Below are 21,184 nucleotides of genomic sequence, written 5' to 3'. Positions count from 1 at the left end.
TTACTTTTAATTTTTGTCAATCTTACTACTAAATGTGCTTGGTTAGAAAACTAATAAAAGTCTTGATTATAATTTTTGTTCGAAGTGAACTTGTCAATCTTTGGGAGAATCCAAGTGAACTTGATCAGATTGACTTCTGAATGGCTCCATTAATACACTTGAAGTCTAGCTAAAAAATAGGCAATGAAAATAGAATACATATTCAAGCAACCAAAAGAATAAGAGACAGAAAAAGGATACGGTACTAGAGTCTAAAGTCAAAACTGATTGTGCTGATCTCTGTCTCTTGCCCCTTAAGCCGGGAATTGAAATTGGTGGTTGGGGGCCACCCATCATGTGCTTTCGCACACTCTTCCTGTTTACCTTCCCCAGATCTTTTCAGGTGCCTACTTAGAGCTGGTTCGACTCGGCTGAGCTTACAGAGTCAGGTGACCAAATAAGCAGCGATTCCAGGATTCGAGCCCCTGTCCTAGCGCAAACAGGATTTCAAGTCAGTGTGCGAACCACTCGCCTAGGACGGCTGCAAAAGAGTCAGAAACAGAGAGGAAACAGTTAAGAGGAAAATACTTTAGAAGAACCACACATGTCAAAATTGGAAATTTGTTAAATGTGTAATGAAAAGTTCGGAAGCACAGAATTTGTCGCTGTCTTAAAGTTAATTCTTTTTTTTATCAATTTCTTAGAGAAAAGGGCCCTAAAAAGCTTCAAGATTTTCTTGCAACCCTATAACTGTTAAAATATTTTAAGTCAAAACCATTAAAAGCAGCCATACTACAACGGCAACATTAAAAATTAAAAACAGGGACAAAAGAATTTTATCAAAATCCTATGCGTCTGAACTTAGGCTAAAATCTAAAGACACGCAATAAAAGATATAACTGATCTCCGCAGAGGATATTGACATGAGGACCTTTTCAAAATAATAAAGTTATTGTTTAGACGGACAGAGCTAAGACTTCTCGTAAAAAAGAAAAATGAGGATTGCCGACAGCAGACAAAAAACGTGTTCGACGTAGTTTTGAAAATTATGAAGACTACGCACATTCCGTTTCATTCTCTGACAGGCCTTTGGGGAGAGGGTGGATTTACTGGGATTTTACCCCAGAGGCATGGCTCGGTTCTCAGCTACAGCGTTCTTAGGAATTAGTTACTTCTGTATTAGATAGCCATGACAAAGATAAAATATGTTATAGCTTAGAACTTATTCTTTGTAAACACTACTGGGTGGCGTAGGCAGAACTTCATCCTCGAAAATCGACATCAATTGATTAAGCACGTATCTCCAGGAGGTAACTCCTGTGGTTTAAGAGGTTTCATGCTATTGTGTGGGATTAAACTTAAATTCAACAGAAGTTGAGAAACTTTTCGTAATTTTTCAAACACCAGAAGGAGATTTCCAATCCTTCCCTCTTTAGCTACGCCAATGACAGTTTTCGGGCGAAATAAAAACCTTTGTTGATTCATAAGATCTTGAAAAAAAAATTAAAACTATAGAAAAAAATAAGTTACTTTAGTATGCTTTCTTTGTATCTCTTTCTTTTCAAGAGAAGACGAATTCATACAGAATCCAGCATTAGCTGAGGGAGAACTAGTGGTAGGTTTTGAAACTTATTGACGCAAAACCTACTGACAACTGTAGGAAGTTATAGTAGGTCACCACTCAAGTCTTTTGGGCGCTAGCATATTCAAAAGGTTAAATTTTCTACCTCAAAGAGAGGATTAAATAATATTTTTCATTTCCTTTTCATTTTAATTGGACAATAATATCTCTTTTCTCTTAAAGTAAAGTGAAACAATTTTCCAAAATAAAAATACACCAAAAAATTCTACTTCCAGAAAAGTGAGGCTCCGTAAATACAATTCCAAATTAAGATTTTCCATTATTGAATGTCAATATTAAAATCTAACTAGAATTTGAATCCTAAATATGGTACGTCGTTTTCCTTTAGATAATCTTCATCGGCTAGTAATGACTCAGAACATCAAAAACATGACATCGGTTTGAACTGTTCAAAGCTTTCGAGTCCGCTGCCAGGTAATGATGAAGCTACATGATAGTCCCTATTTTTCCTTGTAGAGCACTAACAGACCATGCAAATTGTGTTCACATACTTGATAAGTTTACAACGATGAGATTGCACGAACTCATCTCATGAGAAGAGTTTATCAGGAAGTTGCAGCAACAAATTGTAAAACTTCTTAGCAACTTTCGACAGTGTAGCTTATCAACAATCCGGCCAGCAGCAACATGCTGACCCAGCATCTTTTACAGCTTCATCGTTGAAACGTTGGGAAATGGGCTTCTTTTGAATTGTAGTTTCACGATAGAAGTATCATATATGATATCTAATCTTGCGTGAAACACCACAGCCAAGACATCACACTTGCTGATCAAGACATCACATTATTATCGGAGTCTTGCTGATCCTCTCTGATCTGCTTTTGGAGCAGCAGCAATGGTACATTTCCTTTAAAAGGCCATCATAGAAATTTTACGTTTGTGATGGCACCCAAAGCAAGAGCTTCGTCTTTTTCGGAAAAAGAAGGAAAAGGAAAAAAAATTCCAACAAGCTGTTACTTGATCAATTTCAAAACATTCAATAACGCTTTCCTAATACCTTCAGTAACACCCATTCACTGTCAACAGACAAAGACCTAAAGATTTGGCTCACGCTTTCATGAAGCTCATAAATCAGCCAGTGAGTCTTGACGGCCAGAACTCATGAGCATAAATAGCACAGTTTGCTTTTCATGTCTTGGGTAATGTGATGAAACCCAAGCATTTACGTAGAAATATGTTTCAGAGAGGGGAAGGGGAGAGCAAATAGAAAACAAAGTGGAAACATTTAATGAGAAATATGGAAGATCACAAGAAAGATCAAACCAATGAAGAGATGTCGGTGGGTACTTTGGCTTGAAGCTTCACCTGCATATCTCCTTGAAAAGAGCAGTCAGGTCTCTTCAACTCTTTAGGTGATGATCAGAAAAATATGATTGAAATATTGATCTATACTTATACTGACAATAGTGTCTTGAACAAGCACATTGAATTTATGGAGAATGCACTCAGTTGCTTAAGTTGGAAATCTTTTAGTTCCAGTAACAAAGTGCAAATTTAACAATGAAGGAATGCTAATAGACATAGCTACAATTTCATTTATGGAGTTCCACCTTCGTCTATCCAGTAGGAAGGTATCAATATGAAACACATTGAATCTAACAAAAAAAAAGTTTAAAGTAATAATAGCTCTTTTAAGGACAAATGGGCTTCAATTGAAACGTGTTTATCTTAGAGATATCAGTTTCTAATATTTAAAAAGGACTGAAAACAAAGTTATAAACAAGTCCAGCTTCCAAGACAGCGCTGGTGAAACAGCTTTGATGGTGAAGAAAGAAAAGAATAAAAAAAAATTAAAACAGGTTTTTGGAATACACTTGAAGACCCCCAAGTACTAAGTCACCTCCGACATATTTTGCTTATCTAAACTATAAAATACGAATAATAAAAGTTACTGATTTGTTGATCATGTTGGATAAAGCACCATGGATGAACACAAAAAATTTTTTTAGCGGTGAGAGGACAAGCTTACAAAAACTTTCCAGGGGGGGGGGGCAAAGACTTCAGAGTAACTTTCTTCTTGCTAGGTGAGTGCCACATTTATTCATATGCTACACACAGCGACGATTTCTCACGTTTTATCTTTTTGGCGTTCCGGGGGGAGGGAGGGGAATTCCAGTTTGTCCAGAATCCTGCAGGTGTCAATGTAAAACAAGTGTCACGGCTATTTATAAGAAGTCAAGCTATTTTTGGCGTTAAAAAGACAAGCCTGAATTGTCCCTTCTCCCTCGAGATTTCGACGCATTTTAACATTGGGATTTCCCTAAACTTTGCTAATTTTTTTGCTTTTTTCTCAAATGTCATCCCCCCCAACAACTAATTCCTGTGTATATGCCTGTTTGAGGCCCCATCCTACTCCATAAATATACTTTTGGCAAAACTGATAAAATGCGAAAAATGCGAAAAAATGCGAAAAAATTTGGCCTAAGACACCATTTCTTGGAATTCACACCCAGGCTAATACCTCGAAATTTATTTCAGGAAGCCATGTTTGTCAAAACAGGAAAAAAACACGCTGTAAGGAAATTAGAGGCAAAAGTGAAAAAAAAATCAAAATTTTGGGGAGCAAACTCCTGTGTTAGTGTATGATTACACTCCTGGAAAGATTCCAGATATCTCCGAAAGATTTGGTCCTGTGCTTGTATGAAAATGAATTTGAGAATGAATTAAACTAGAATTTGAGGAATCTTTAGGAAGGTCTGAAACCTTCTTCAAGAAGTAGCGAAAAGTCCCAGGAGAACATTACTTCCCAGTTAAATTTTCATAAGAAATACGTTTAAATGGAAAAATAGGAATACTTTGCGTTTAAAACAGTATTCTTTAAGACCCCCCCCCCCCCAGGAAGATATTTAAATGGCGTGTAATTATAATTATAAGGCTTACTTTGAGTTTAAAACAGTATTCGTTCAAGGCATCAGACCGTCATTGAAGATATACATTTCATGACCCCCCCCCCAGAAAAAGAGTTTAAATGGCATGTAACTATAATCATAAGGCTTAGACCAAATATAAAACAAACCTAATTTAAGACGCGTATTTATTTCTCTTGACATTAAACATTTACATCCGAATCGTAGATTAGCGAGCCATTTTAATCCTTTGAAACTTTCTGTTGTTAAAATCGCCTAGCTCATTAGTTCAAATAATGAGCATATAGTTATTTTTATAAGAATATCAAAGGCCAAAATACCTTGTTTTTGCTTAAAAATCAACTTTTTTTCAGGTCTTATCGAAAATAAAAAATAAATGTAGTAGGCAAAGAGTTAGAAGTGGAAGATAAGTGAAGATGATAAGTGAAGATGGTGATAAGTGAATTGGAAGAAAAAACCTTTTTTAAAAGATGCAAAGCAGTAGATAATAAAAAAAACAAAAAAAAAACAAAAAACAGCAAAGAAAACTCAGGTAAAAAAAAAAAATTGTGGAACTGGGAACCCGTCCACACACGCTTGTTTAGCCATGTTCGAAATTATACCAAATAATATATTTTCCTGTTTTGGTTTCTATTATCTGAAATTGGGAAGAAGGCAGCGAGCTCGGCTACAATCTACACTTCGAATACAAGATCTGTCCATGGAAATTTCCCATACATTGTGGCTCATGGTCTCCCCCTCCGCCTCAAAGTAAACTAAAATGGTGTCTATTTCTGTGGATAGGTACGTTGTAGACAAGTAAGCAACCGAAGAAGGGGGGGTTGTGCCCCCTTCTTAGCCCCCCACCATAAATTTAAAAGTGTTAATGAGTTCTCCATGATTCTCTATATTTGCTGTATAATTCACCTAGGTACTTATATGATTAAGTGAAAAAAAAAAGTTTTTCAACTGAAAGTAAGAAGTATCATTAAAACTTAAAACAAAAAGAAATCATTACCTATATGAAGAGTGTCACCCTCTCCTCAATACCTTGCTCTTTATACTAAAGTTTGGTTATTTGTTCAAGTTATTTAAGAATGACTCCTGAATCACAAAGGCAGTTTAATTAGAAAAAAAAAAGCTATTTTAAAGGTTTTTAAAAAACTTTAGCGTAAAGAGCGAGGTATTGAGGACAGGACGACTCCCCTCATATACGTAATAATTTCTGTTCGTTTTAAGTTTTAATGTTGCTCCTTACTTTCAGTTGAAAGAACTTGTTTTTTATTTAATTTCTTTTTTTAAATAATACTAAGAAATCCGGCTCCCCCTCCGTGGAAAATTCCCTTCCCCCACGAAAAGTCCCTTCATGGAAATATCCTGCCACGTACCCCCCCATTCTCTACCGGAAAAATCCTCCTGAAAACGTCTGTATACTTCCCAATAACCAATGCTATATGTAAACAATGTGCAAAGTTCATAGCTCGCAGCCCTTCCCCAGGCGACTGTGGGGGATCAAGTGATCCTCGAAGACATAGTTATTAATTTTTTGACAATGCTGAAAAAATTACTATCTCAAAATTTTGATATGGCGACTTTTGGGGAAAACTGTACGTGGGAGGGGGCTATCCATCCTCCGATATCTCTTGGTCACTTAAAAAGGGCACTAGAGCTTTTGATTTACGATAAAATGAGCCCTTTCCCGATCCCCTCCGATTACGTGCTCGATACAATTATCCCTGGGGTAAATGGACAAAAAAATTAAAATAATAAACACACATCCGTGACGTTTCTTCTGGCAATTAAATAAAAAAAAAACAAGTTTCTTTAACGGAAAGTAAGGAGCGGCATTAAAACTTAAAACGAACAGAAATTACTTCATATATGAAAGGGGCTGCTTCCTCATCAACGCCCCGCTCTTTACGCTAAAGTTTGACTCTTTCTCTTAACTCTACTTTTTAAAACAGTAAAAAACTTTAGCGTAAAGAGCGGGCGTTGATGAGGAAGCAGCCTGAAGTAATTTCTGTTCGTTTTAAGTTTTAATGTCGCTCCTTACTTTCCGTTAAAAAAGCTTGTTTTTTTTATTTAATTTCTGAACATTTTGGAATCAATGCATGTTTTGATTTTAGCTCTCCGCAGATGAATAATTAAAACGAAATTTGCACATTTATTTTTTTGGCTAAATGGCTTTCTCATAGTTTTGATCGAATGATTTTGAAAAACAAGGTGCGGGGGAGGAGGCCTAGTTGCCCTCCGAGTTTTTGGTTACTTAAAAAGGCAACTAGAACTTTTAATTTTTTATGAATGTTTTTATTAGTAAAAGATATACGTAACTTACAAATTAGCTTACGTAACGAACTCCTGTATTCTCGTGTTTTATTACATAAGCTTAAATTTTGTCCCAATTTCTTAAGAATGACCCCTGAATCAAAAAAGTCGTAGAATAAATAGTTGAAATTACTAAAAATACTTTTAGCGTAAAGAGCGAGGCATTAGGAGGAGTAGAGCCCACCATATGCGTAATAACTTCTGTTCGTTTTAAGTTTTAATGCTGCTCCTTATTTTCAGTTGAAAAAACTTTTCATATTTATTTTTTCATTGTTTTTTTTTTTTCTTTAAATAAACAAGAAAATCCTGCGCTCCCTTCATGGAAATTTTCTTCCCCCATGACAAATTCCTCCAATGAAAGTTCCGCCAACATATCCCCTCTTCTCAATCTTCTCTTCTCAATCATATCCCCCCCCAAGGACCCCGGCAGTATCTGTGTAAGGCAGTAGAGGGACAGGGCAGTTGTAGCATCTGTGTAGTAAATTAGAGGAATATGGCTGTCATAGTATCTGTGTAGGGGATTAGAGGTAATGGGCTGTCATAGTATCTGTGTAGGGGATATTATTTAAATATTTTGAATAAGCATCAAAATTCGATTCTTTTGATGTATATATTGTTATGAAGACTCTGTTTCTTAGTGTTTCGGTTACTACTGAGCCGCATCGCTCCTTTCTTACAGTTCGTCACCATGAACTGTTTGATATACGCCCTACCGCTCAAGTTGTTCTTTCATCGAATAAATGGCAAATATATAATATGGGCTATATATTTGCACATTAGGGTGGGGGTTGGGGTTAAAGTATGAAATTAGACAAAATTCTTACTACATAATATGGAGAATAATTGTACCGAACAACACACTAGGCATGCAGACCCGCTATACTTTACCCTCCTACCCCTAATGTGCAAATATATAACCCAAATTTGTTTCTGAAGTGTTATACTTTTATCTTACTATGGTATATTTCATTAGGATTGAGCGTCAGAGAAATATATTAGAAGAACCTTAGGTAGGGCATATATTATACAAGCACATTTGCGTATTTTCCATTTTATTCGTGTTCCCCCCCCCCCTTTCCGTAGAAATAGATTCTTAAGTGCGGACTTGGTTGAAGACCATTTTAACGGCATGTCTGAATAACAGTTGCGCTTTCACAGAGCAATGGGAGTGGTTATTTAACCCGTGTTAGATGGATGAAAGAGAATTAACCTCTACAGTTTATATCTTGTAATGGGATACTTTTAAATCCCTTTGTAAGTTTTGCAGGGATACGCCCAAGACATTGTCTGCTAACAATACACAGAACTGGAAAAGTGTCAAAGAATCGTTATGTGCCAAATCAATGCTGGTTTTAGGTTTAGCTGGCTGATATGAGATTACAGTATTTCCTGAGATCTACCACCAAGAATGCGACTAATGATTACAGAGGTGCAGGCACGTACAAAGAATTAGATTCAGTGGAAAGATACAACCTCGAATGAAAACAGGGAATTATACGGATAAAATAAGGAATTAAAAGAAAAACTGAATAGTTTAGCGGTTTTAGGGTTGCACAGACTAAAAGTCCCCCCCACATATGTGCCTGCGCTGGGGATAGCGGTTCTCATACGGAGCTCAGCTTCCGCAATTAAGCCATTTGTCATTTTTCTATAAACAGGGTATTGGAGTCAAGAATAGAGTTGGCAGAAAAATTTACTTCTAGTACAATGGGAGTCAAGACCGTACCCAGTATTTTTTTTTGTATTTTTGTTCGGGGGTTTAAAAAAATTTCCCGATCTTAACTTGGCAGCTTATGCGGCAAATAATTCGTCAAAGAGGGACAAACCTATGATTATCACCGAAGCTGTCAACATGTTTAACTACCCTTCAAGTATCTTTTTTAATCTTAAATATCAACTGAATTACCCAAGTGGCATGATACTTGACATGTGATACCATGTTGAATCTCGTCGTTTAATGCCTAGTAACCAGGTTACTAGGGAATAGAGAATGTAAATGTTTAGACACTCATGGAAGATTCTAAAATTTAATGGAAGGAGGAGGGGTCATAAAAGATACAAAGACAAAACATAAGAAATTATCGAGCCAGTCGCGAAAATTTTGGGGTTTTCAAAGAATCGAAAATGTAACATCACGTGCGCGACTGAATAACAATTCAGATTTTAGAGGGTTAATAAAATTCAAGATTTTAAAATTCAGATTTTAGAGGGTGCGCGACTGAATAACAATTCAGATTTTAGAGGGTTAGGTATTATGTCGACTGTTGTGCTTCATCTGTTGTAAAATCGGATTTCTGTGTGCACTCAGATATAATTAGCTTAGCCTGAGTGAGATAAACTAATATGCAGGCATAATTTAATTAAATATTTAATATGTAGAGTTGGTAAGGTTAGGTATTCAATACAATCTGTTCTGAGCGCTGCTTTTCATAATTCTCTGTTGTAGTTTCATAATTTTGTTCCAAAATTCTATATTTTCATCATATCTTTGCAACATAACTTCACTTCTTGAGTGTGTTCGATATGGTGCGTAAGTACCTCCTCTTATTCTAGCGTTTTCCAAAGGTATGGCCCCTCCTGAGCCTGATAAAAATTCTCGCACACGTGCCTGGATGCTAAGCATCAGGTATTTTTTTTTCTAACGGACCGACAACGCCAAAAATAATATATAACAATAATATATACAATAATATAATAAAAATAATAAGGCAAGAAGCAAGAATCCAGTCACTTCAGCTTTCCGCTCAAAACATGAATTTTTTTTCTCTTTTTAAGTGTTTGATCAACATTAGATAGGTTTTGATTGTAAGTGTTATCATTTGTCTTTTCTTTATATTATATTGTAGCGTACTCCTCATTTTTTGAGGGAAATAAAGAAAATAAATAAATAATAAATAAAAACACAATGTTAGGGAACCCAGAAAAGCAAACGATTCACTGGATGAACATTTGGCATCGGTTTTGTGGGCTTAGTCTTATTGCACAAGTGTTTTTCTTGACTCGTCAGGTAATTTTAGATCTTTCAATGACTATGCATGCGCCTATAAGGGGGGGGGGATTTTATTTCTTATATTGACAATCGCTGAACTCTGCTAGGTTGTACCTAAGTTTTGTTATGAAAACGTGACTTATAGACAACAGTTGGATTTTCTTTTTTCAAATTTCTAACAAACCTAAGTTTAGGCAGATTAGGTAGTTTTTAAGTTTTTTTAGAAAACGTGACTTACACACAGAAGAAGGATTTTCTTAAATTCATATTGCTAACAAACCTTAAGAACGGCATAGTTGAGACAGACTGTGTATTGACATAGTAAACGAAAGATGATTTTTCTCCCTTTATTGATGTTAGCACAGTTACTGAATCATTTCATGGTAACTAATTCAAATAGTTGGTGGTAATGATGTAAGGAGCGACTCGGCTCAACGGTAACTGAAACTCTACAGAATTTTGATTACAATAGATACAACAAAAGAATTGACGTTTTATCCTGATTTCAAATACATAAAGTTCATTGAGTTTAATCTAACCAATCAAAAGCTATAAGGCTGAGAATAGTTGCCTGATTTTCGAAAAAGGGGGGACCTCAAAAAGTCAAGTGATCATAATCCAAATCATACCATCAGATTCAGCATATCAGAGAACCACACTGTAGAGGCTTCAAGCTTCTATATACAAAAATGTGGAACTTTGTATTTTTGTCAGAAGAAAGATCACAGATACGTGTTTATTTCTTTTTTTTTTTTTTGGCTTGTGTTTTTGTTTTCCCAAAAGTGATCTTATCAAAACGAATGATTCTAGAAGATTGGGATAGGGCTCATTTGGTTCAAAATTAAAAGTTCTAGCACCTATTTTAAGCGAACAAAAAATTGGAGGGCATCTTGCCTCCCTCCCACGCCCAATTATCCCGGAAGACAATCACCATGCCTCTGGGGATGTCATGACCCCCTCCCCCGCAGCCACAGGGGAAAGGGATGTAAATTATACAATTTGCGCACTGTTTGCATATAGAGTTTGTTATTTGTAAATATAATAAACTTTTCGGGGTAATTCATTTGGGGTTGGGGGGTCAACGGATAGAATTTTCCGTTGGGAGTAAAGTTTTTAAAAAACAACTATCAGAAATTAAATGTTAAAAACAAGTTTTTTTTAACTAAAAATAAGGAGCAAAATAAAAATTTAAAACGAACGGAAATTTTTCCGTATATGAGGGGGGGGCTGCTCCTTCATCATCCCTCGTTGTTTACACTAAAGTAACTTTTTGTCACAACTCTTTGAGAACGACTGCTGAAAAACAAGGGCCATTGAATTTAAATGAGAAGTATTTTGTAAAGAATTTAAGACTTTAGCGCAAAGAGCGAGGAGTGAGGAATGAACAGCACACCCCCCCCCCCACATAGTTTCTGTTCATTTTAAGTTTTGATGTTGATCCTTACTTTCAATTACAAAAAAACTATTTAATCTAGAAAAAGACTTAATGTAATATATGTAAGTCGTGATAGCTCACCCTACCGTAGATAAAGTGAATGGTGACTTCACTGATCTTGATGTTGTATTGTTTACGAATTTAAAAGGTATAGTTTCTATACAGAATGATAAAGACAGTATAATATTATTTTCAGCATAATTCTCAAATATGAAAAAGGCATGTTGAATGAGAGAAATAAAAACAATTTTTTAGCTTTTTCTAAAAAAAAAAATTCAAATAACAAAAAAAGTGAATTCAAAAAGAAAACTGAAATTACACCAATGCTTTGGATTGCTTCTCACAGCCTAAAATGCAAATTTCGCAACAAAGTGTGCAACTACTCTGGCTTTTTGGAAACTTTTCCAAAAAAAACTACAAAATTTCAGCATTCTGATCCAAAAAAAAATCTAAGCTTTTGTCACAACCAGTTTGCAAAATAGACATCAGCATGTTCAAAATAAGGAGATATTTTACGAGTGAAATATATTCGCAAGCTTACCGAAAACAAAACTGGAAGTAGAGACATTGACAGAATCGCATACAGGCACGTACACTGGAATTATTTTGTGGATGCGAGAATAAACGACAAATTTCATAATTTGTATAAGAAGTACAAATAAATTAAAAATGATTAGGATTTCGGGAGGCCTCGGCTACGAGCCCCCCATTTCCTATGTATATCCCTGATCGCAAGCAAGACAGGCCCCGTAATACATGAGAACAAAGCGTTAGACGCAGAGGAGATAAATGAAAAACAAAAACAAACCTATTCGGAAGAGAGTCAATTGGTTCCGTCTGCAAGGCTTCCTGTTTCCGGAGTGGACTGGACGATATGGAACGTTTCCCACCCAAACTACTATTACTGGACAGACTCCATCTAGAAAATCAATTAGTAACGTTTAGAAATACACCGTACAAAATAAGAATCATTTAAAGACATTGAGAATGATGTCGTCGCTTCGGGTCACACTATTGCTGAACGTAGTATAGACAAGCTGATTATTATGGCAGAATTATAATGCATAGACAATGTGACTGATATATACTTCAAGGAAGAAGTGGGGAAGGGAAGCCCAAGTAAATTTCTCTTGGGATAAAAACTTTAAAACTGGCTCTTTTTTTGCGTAAAAAGTGTCGTGTTTTTCGTAATTCAAGTAATGACCCTTTATTTAATAATATTTTTTTATAGGCTATAATAATGATGCAAAAAAATTAAACCTAACTCTTAAATAGAGTACTTTTTTTCTGTACTTTTTTTGAATGTTAAGAAAGAACTATATAAAAATCGAGCATTACTGAAATCAAGCAACGAATTAAAAATAGCCTAGCCATACAAACAATTATTTTGACAAATGGAAAAACTTCATTTGACGTAAGTTCAGACACCCTTATATATAGTCTCCCTGTCGGTAGAAATTGGAAAGCCCTTGTTGGCCTAGAAAACCTCATTTTGCTTCTTGGTGAAGATTTATCTAATCGACAATCATTTTGCTGGTTCAATCCCTTGAATCGCAAGTGCTCATTTTTTAAGGCGATATACCTGAATGGTTAGCACGCTATACTTGAAATCTTTTGTCCGCGAGGACAGGGGTTCGAATCCTGGTGCTGCTGGTTATTTGGTTTAGACTGGAGGTAAGTGGCGTGACTCTGTGAGGTCAGCCAGAGTCGACTCATCTCAGGATCAGTTACCTAGAGGAAATCTGGGGAAGGTAAGCAGAAAGAATGTGCTCAGAATAGCTGGCACCCAGCCAACCGTTGCACTTCCTGGTCGAAAGACTATGAAACTAAGATCAGCACCGCTAGTAGGGACTGTGAAATCCAACGCCGTATTATTTACCTTTACTTCCCGTCAACATCATCTATCCCCAAATTCAACATTATCATCTCAGCTCGATCAATTTCATCCTTTTATCTCCATTTCTAGCTCCATCGGCACGACTATATTTGCATCTACCTATATTTATCTACTATACTATCTATCTACATCTACATTTATCTACATCTACTATATTTGCATTTCTTCGGCTGTTATTTCAGACTGAAAGAACTAGAAAGCGTTTCATCAGTCTGCCTGGACTTAGCATGAAAAATGTGAGCAAAATGATTATCAAAAATTGCTACTGGTATCCATTTCATTGCATAAATCTCATCAATAGGTGATTAAAGCTATAAATAGATCCATTTGAACGAAAAGTTTACCTTCAGGCACTCATTCTCAAAGGCAGCCTTTTAAATTCGAATCCTTCTGATTATATTGATATACCTAAAAAGGAGTTTTCAAACTTAACGGGTTTTAAAACAATAAAACATAACTTCACTATAATGCGGCCCCCTACATTGACCCTATTATTGCTAATACATTAGTTCATAATGATATTGCCAAAAACTAGCAATGTAGGTTCACAACTAAAGCAACTTGGGATCAAGATTCACACAAGTTGAACTCTTACGCTCTCAGCTCACAACATTGCAGGGAAAATTAAGCATTTTGCAAAGTTTGGGGGGGGGGCAAATCCCTCCCCTGCGTGCGTGCCTGTGGTCTGGTCATCATTATTTGCCAGGGTGTGGTAAAAAGTTGTGGAAATTACAAAAAAAGTATATTTTTTTCGGGTTTTTACTTCAGGCAGGCCTATTTAAACAAATAAAATTAAAATAATTGCTTGCAGCGAAGTGACTATTTTACTTCATTTTATTTTATCTAACGGGTCCATAAAACAAAATGCTAAAGCTTGAGTGCTGCTTGTGTATTCTTATATCTAAATTTGTGTTCGGATAAGACAGTAAGTTCCACAGTAGAAGTGACGTATACTTATACTGTGCTCAGTTCCTTTGACAGACTGGAGTATCCCTACCTGATGTAAAACATTCTTGATTCTGATCAAGTTTCCAGAGGAGTCACAACACTGTCTACAACAACAAGTTGGCACAGGGGCTGCCAACTCGAACACATTTGATGTTTGAAAACTATGATCAAGGCATGGGCTTATGAGAGGTCTGTACAATGTGGGCACAGAACCAAAGGAATAGTACGTTTTACTTAAAAAGGCGAAAACCAAAAATAGATGATAAATTTCGAGCAGCCAAGCTTCATTAAAGAAAATTATCACCCTGTGTTTAATACAGAATGAGTTCAAGATCTTTTGTCTTTTTTTGAAAAAGTACCACAAAGCCCGAAAAAAAATTCTTACGGGGCTAAATGGTACTGTTCATTTAGTTTTGGAGCCACAAATATTTTCTTTTCAGGAGGCAGCTAAGAGGGTATTTCTACCCTATGGCGTTTGTGGTCCAGGCCCTATTATAATAGCCCACCACTCTTGTTGGAAGAAATATCTTCTAGATGACAAAAGCATGAACAGCTTTATTGATACCAGAACCGTTCTTACGTGACAGCATTGGCAAATAGTTCTACAAACGGCCACTGGTTAGAATCGCCAGTAAGTTGTCGGTTTTGTTTTTTTTTGTCAAAATAGAATTTTCAAAAAAAAAATTTCAAAATTGATTTTTTTTTCAAAATTGCGCATAATCTTTGACGCTCACCCTTGACAAAAATAAAAATAATAAAAAAAAAACAGTTGTCATAAATCAACCATTGATACTTCCCGAAAGATGCTGCAGCGGGATAAAATATGATATTGCTATATCCACTTTCTGGTCACTGTGAACCTTATAAAAGGCACTAAAAATTCTGATTACCAATCCAAAAAGCCCTCTTCAAAGTTCACACGATCATCCTTTCTATATATATATATATATATACCTTATATGCCCCAAAGCCTAACTTACAACCCTTGCCCTGAGGGCTCTGGGAGCGTTGTCATCGTAAAAGACATAATTTCTAAACCTTTCATTTACGTTGAACAAAATGGCTATCTCAAAATTTGATTGGATGTTATTGGGAAAATAGTTTGCGTGGGAGGGGGGTTAGTTGCCTTTTAATCACTTTTGACTATCAAAAAAGGTACTAACCTTTTGAAATTTCCAATCAAATGAGCCTCTTACGAAGTTTCTACGTCAATAAAAACCAATCCCAAAATTTCTATAAAATGTGTTTCGGGAAAACATGAGGTGTGTGTGTGTAGGGGGGGGTATGTACCCTTCCATCACCCGGAACATCAAAGAGGGCATTAAAAATTCTGATTAGCAATTCATATTTCTTAGAGTCCCTTACTTGAGGTTTCTGCCCACTTTCATAAAAGTATGCTAATTTTGTGCGAATAACTTTTCTCAGGTTTCTCCAGTCTAGACAACGTATATATTTGGAGTTTCCATAAAAATCCCAGCTCTTATTTTCAAAATTTTTGCATCGCTGTTTACCACACGTTCACTGACATGACCACCATAGTTTGTCTAGAGTAGAGTTATTTACAAAATAAGGTACGGCCACACGTCCCTATTTAATTTTGATTATATGTGCATGTGTCAATAGGGTAATAGATAATTGCTAAGCACCACAGGCTTAAACTATATAGAGCACTGTAATTGTTCTACTAATGTCCCTTATGGCCTATGGCCTTATGGCCTAATAGGCTTTAATACGGCCTTATGGCCTAAGTCCCTACAGTCGGTCTAAATAAGCGAAAGCTGAAGACCTGAGCTATCGGACAGAAGAAAGAAAAAGCCAAGCGATTCGGGCCATTTTAGTTAGTTCATCCATTCAACCAAGGTTTTAACAAAACATTTTATTTTTCCCTTTTATAAGTTTTGATATTTCGTTTAAGAGTTTCGGTCAACAAGATCACCACAAATCCTTTACGCTGGCCCCGCTACTGAAAATAAAAAAAAGAAAGATCATTCTATGTGCTGTACACTTAAACACTCTTCGGAGTTGGGGTATGAGAAACAGTTGAGACTCTGATACGCGGATTAAGCCCCGTCGTGCTGCCACCAAGACCACACTTGAAAATAAAATGGTGTTTTTAGCTTCCCCTTATCATTAAACCTCGTAAATTAAAGTCAAAATGCCATGAATTTTTATTGTAATTTTGCCTCTTTACAAACTTTCAGGGCGTTTTTTTTTTGCTCTTTTCTGCCATTATTTTCTCTAACTTATTCAAATTTAAACGACAAAGAGCTAGGATTATTTTTTATACAATATAACGGTAAAATATATTTTCTAGACAAATCTTCGTATTAGAATCCGACACAGTGCTTTAATCAAGCCTTAAGACCTCAAATTTAGCTGAAGAACAACTGGGAATATTTTGCGAATTTTCAAGAGAAAATGTAAATTATTTTCGCTTATAACATACACGAAAGAGTTTGGTACTATATTTAACAACCATTTTTATTACCGTTCGTTTAATTGATTGATCGCTTTCAAAATGTACACCATTTCAAAATGGGCACCATGCGTGGCATGGCGGAAGTGTGCCTGAGGCGGAAGGGCACGAGGTATGCCATGCAGCATGGCACAACTCCGCGTGGCGGTAAAAGTCGCGTTTCGAGATCCACACCATACGGTAGAGTGAGCAGCCCCTCAGTTTAGTTTGTAAATATCCGTTCAAAATGGAGTACCTTTTCTTTCGAAGTGTAAATCCATCAATTCCTAAAATTCTTTTATATGAGGATCTATTCAAGGAGGGGAATTAAATAAAAGAAACAAAATCGTGGACACCAGTTTCATGTGAGGGGGAAAATTGACCATTGTCGCCAAGTAATCATAGTCAGCGACATAAAGTTTAGGAAAATATAGAAATGTCCAATAAAATGAGGATTGAAAAGTAAAATCAAACAGTTCGTGGTAACGAACTGTAAGTAAGGAGCGACCCGGATCAATAGTAACAGAAACTCCAAAAAACTGAATTTTGATACCAATAGTTATATCAAAATTTTACAAGTAAATTTGCCTCATTCTCGAAAAAAAGGACGAAAAACCACCTAAGTCATAGAATCTTAGACTAATCAATAACTAATAATTAATAAACTAATAATTAGAGTAATCAAGTTTAGTCTTACTCAACAAAAATTACGAGCCTGAGAAAATTTGCCTTATTTTTGAAAAAAAAGGAAACACCCCTTAAAAGTCGAAGCATCTTAATGAAAATCACACCATTAGATCCAGCATATCAGAGTACTTTACTGTAGAGGTTTCAAGCTCTTATCTGCAAAAATGTGCAATTTTGTATTTTTTTTTTGTTATTTTTTCAGGGGCGGTCGTATCGACCAAGTGGTCCTAGAATGTTGGGAGAGGGCTCACTCGAACGGAAATTAAAAGTTCTAGTGTCCTTTATAAGTGACCAAAAATTGGAGGATAACTGAGCCCCCTCCCATGCTCCTTTTTCTCAAAATCGTCCGATCAAAACTTTGATAGTCATTTTGTTCAGCATAGTGAAAAGGCCGAATAACTATGCCTTTGGAGATATCATGACCCTCACAGTCCCAGGGGAAAGGTCATCAAGTTACTAAGTTTGCCCATTGTTTACGCATAGTATTTGTTACTGGGAAGTATGCATACATTTTCAGGTGGGGGTGAATTTTCTACTGGTGGGATTTTCCACGGGGATAATTTTCCATGGAGAGGGAGTTTTCATAGAGTGAATTTTTCAGGGGATATTTTACACTGGGGGAGGTGGATTACCAGAATTCCTATGCAAAATTCTTCTTATGTCTTGCTTAGATTCAATTTTACGCGTGGAGATATTAAGAGTAACTGTCCGCGGTAAATTTTCACAAGGATTTAATTTTGTAGAGAACATTCCATGAGGAGGAGGGACTTTTCCATGGATGTGTTGCCAGGTTTCCTGCCACTATTTAAATAAGAACAGAAATTAAATCAAAAAACAAACAAACAAGGAGCCACATTAAAAATTAAAACAAACAGGAACTATTACATATATGAGGGAGGTTGCTCCTCCTCAACACCTCTCTCATTACACTAAAGTTTTTTAGTAGTTTTCAAAAAAGCTTCTTATTGTTCTAATTAAACAAACATAGTGTTTTGGGAGTTGTTATTAAAGAATTAGGATAGAATTCTTACTGTCAGTTGAAAAAACTGAAAATAAACTTCTTACTTTTTAACTGAAAGTAAGAATTCTATCCCATAAGAATTCTATCCATATTTCGTGATTCAAACGCCAAACTTCTTTCTTTGAAAACGTTTCTAAAAAATAAATTTGGCAACAGTGCTTATTTTATCGTCGATAAAACATAGGAAGGGTTTCTTCTTATAACAGTTTATGATACTCGTTGTTTTCGCCTTCATAAAATGAAGGAAAATTATTCTACGGTTTGAACATGTAAATTAATTCGTTTTATTCAATTATGTTAAGATATTAGACAATTTTAATGACAAAACAGCTCATTACCATAACAATTTAATCTACAGCATAATACCCATTATAATCGCAGCCATATCTGCAATCTTCAATTTACACACACCTTTACACAGAACTCAAGAAACAGCATTATAAGAAATAGATGAATTATATTAAGCAGGCCTATATATGAGGCTGCCAAGAGAGGATTTTTTTTTTAATTACTTCTAGTTTACCCTTTAGAATAGGCGCGTTAGTCCTGAACATAGACTAGTTAAGAAATTCTACGCAAGAATATGCCCATTATGCCCTGTTGCCAATTTTTTTTTCTTTTATCTTAGGCCCAATGTAATTTACAGTGGTATTATATTTATATTTTATACTGTGTATAAAATATACAAATAATTATTTTAAATTAATTATATTAAGCAGGCCTATACATGAGATTGCCAAGAGAGGAATTTTCCTTTTTAAATTGCTTCTGGTTTACCCTATAGAATAGGTGCGTTAGTCCTTAACACAGACTTGATAACAAATTCTATGCAAAAATATGCCCATTATGCCCTATTGCCAAAATTGTTTCTTTTATCTTACTTCTTTTATCTTTCTAATTGTTTCTTATGTAATTTACAGTGGTATTATGTTTATATTTTATACTGTGTAAAAAATATACAAATAATTATTTTAAATTAATTATGTTAAGCAGGCCTATATATGAGACTGAAAAAAGAAGAATTTTTCTTTTAAAATTACTTCTGATTAATAAAATAGGTGCGTTGTCCTGAAAAGCGGCTAGATAACGAGTTGTAAACATAAATGTGCCCCTTTTCCAAAACTGTACCCTATATTTTATGCCTCCCTCTCCTAAATTTAGAAAAATAATTTTTTTGATGTTTTCAATGAAGAATGCTATTTTGGCATTTTTATTGTAAAAAAAGAAAAAAAACACGAATTTACCGCTCCCTATATATTGAAAACTACATTCCTTCTTTCCTAAATTTTCGCGTATTGACACTAGTTTAAACCAACAGCAAACAATATTCTTATATAGAATGTAATTAAATTAATGCTTTTTCTGGATAAAACTAGATGTTGATTTATTAAACGCTTATTAAAGGAAAATTAAATATAACCTACCTTCTTCTGGGGCAAACAAGGTTATTTTTAGAATTCTCATCGGAGGGCACCGACTTATCCAAACATGCTTCTGAATATGTTTTTCTACCAGACGCTAGCGACTCTTTATACAGACATTTCTCCATTTCGTAGAGATGCTGAAAAAGAATATTCTCTTTTCAGGAAATGTGGACAGACAAGTTCTCCGATGGTTAGCTCTAGTCTGCTGTAGAGGTTATGAACCGCTTAAATCAAACAGTTCGTGGTAACAAATTGTAAGTAAGGCGCGACCAGTCTCAATAGTAACCGAAACTCTGAATAAGAGAACTTTGATACGAATAGATACATCACAAGAATCGGATTTTTTTTGCTGATTTCAAATATATAAGTTTCATCAAATTCGATGAACAAATTGCCTTATTTTCGAAAAGGGGGGAAACATCCTCTAAAAGTCATAAAATCTTAATGAAAAACCACTCATCAGATTCAGCATATCAGAGAATCCTGTTGTAGAGGTTTCAAGCTCCTATCTGCAAAAATGTAGAAATTTGTATTTTTTGCCAGAAGAAAGATCATGGATGCGCGTTTATTTGTTTTTCTTGTGTTTTTTTAGGGGTAATTGTATCTACCCAATGGACCTAGAATGTCGCAAGAGGGCTCATTCACATGGAAATTAAAAGCTCTAGTACCCTTCTCAAGCGACCAAAAACTGGAGGGCAACTAGTCCCCCCCACTCTCATTTTTCCCAAAGTCACCGGGTCAAAATTTTGAGAAAGCCGTTTTGTTCAGCATAGCCAAAAAATCTCATAACTATGTCTTAGGGGGGCAAACCTCCTCATATATGTGACGATTTCTGGTCTTTTCAATATTGTTATTACTTTCAATTTGCAACAAATTGTTTTTTTTATTTACTGTACTTACAGCAATACAATTTTGTTTTAGAAATAGGACACAGCAACACTAGCACCATAGAAGGATGCGGTTGGAGTAGTGAGCACTATGGATTGAGTTTATTTTTTATCACAAAATTAATGGCGCGAGGCTGTTAAAAATTTCGGGGTAGATATCCTACCAGTGTTTACGGGGGATGTTGAGATCTTCACGTAGTGTGATGACTGATTGAGAAATTTTTATAAGATTTAATCAAGGGAGGTTTCAAGATTACTGGTTACCCAAAAATTTGAGGGATTGTGCATTCATTGAATAATGATAGACTTGTTTGGGAGGCTTAATTCCACATACTGTAACTCTTCCTCGTGGCAATCTAGGAAATTCAGGCAAGTGTATGGAACATGACTCTTTAGTAAACAGCAATATCCTCTCCACCATAGGTAGTACCACATATGGATTGTTCATTAATTGGCAATCTTACAATCCATCTCTTAGTTGAGATTTGTCGCGGCAATGCACATCATGGTCGCCTTGACCGTCTTAACTAAGTAAAGGTACCGATCAAACATCGACCTTTGACCTCATAGACTACAGTGGGTAACCTTAAACAGGGCTGTCCTCGTAATAGTTAGCCCAGTAAAGCTATTGACGATATACCCAAAGGGC

General features: G+C 35.7%; 1 protein-coding gene across 2 annotated transcripts in view; it reads right to left on the bottom strand.

The window, feature by feature from the left end:
- Positions 1 to 21,184, bottom strand: part of LOC136028050 (Krueppel-like factor 6) — a 95,446-nt gene that overhangs the window by 50,496 nt on the left and 23,766 nt on the right. The window contains exons 2-3 of one of the 2 annotated variants that reach the window (XM_065705643.1): positions 19,649 to 19,785; positions 12,025 to 12,135 (exon numbers count right to left, since the gene is read on the bottom strand). In XM_065705643.1, the coding sequence (XP_065561715.1) occupies positions 12,025 to 12,135; positions 19,649 to 19,785 (248 nt within the window). The remainder of the gene's footprint in view (positions 1 to 12,024; positions 12,136 to 19,648; positions 19,786 to 21,184) is intronic. The other variant, XM_065705645.1, reaches the window with a different exon arrangement.

The sequence above is a fragment of the Artemia franciscana genome, chromosome 6, assembly GCF_032884065.1.
Source record: "Artemia franciscana chromosome 6, ASM3288406v1, whole genome shotgun sequence".
Lineage (NCBI taxonomy): Eukaryota > Metazoa > Arthropoda > Branchiopoda > Anostraca > Artemiidae > Artemia > Artemia franciscana.
This window is presented reverse-complemented; position numbering and strand designations above follow the sequence as displayed.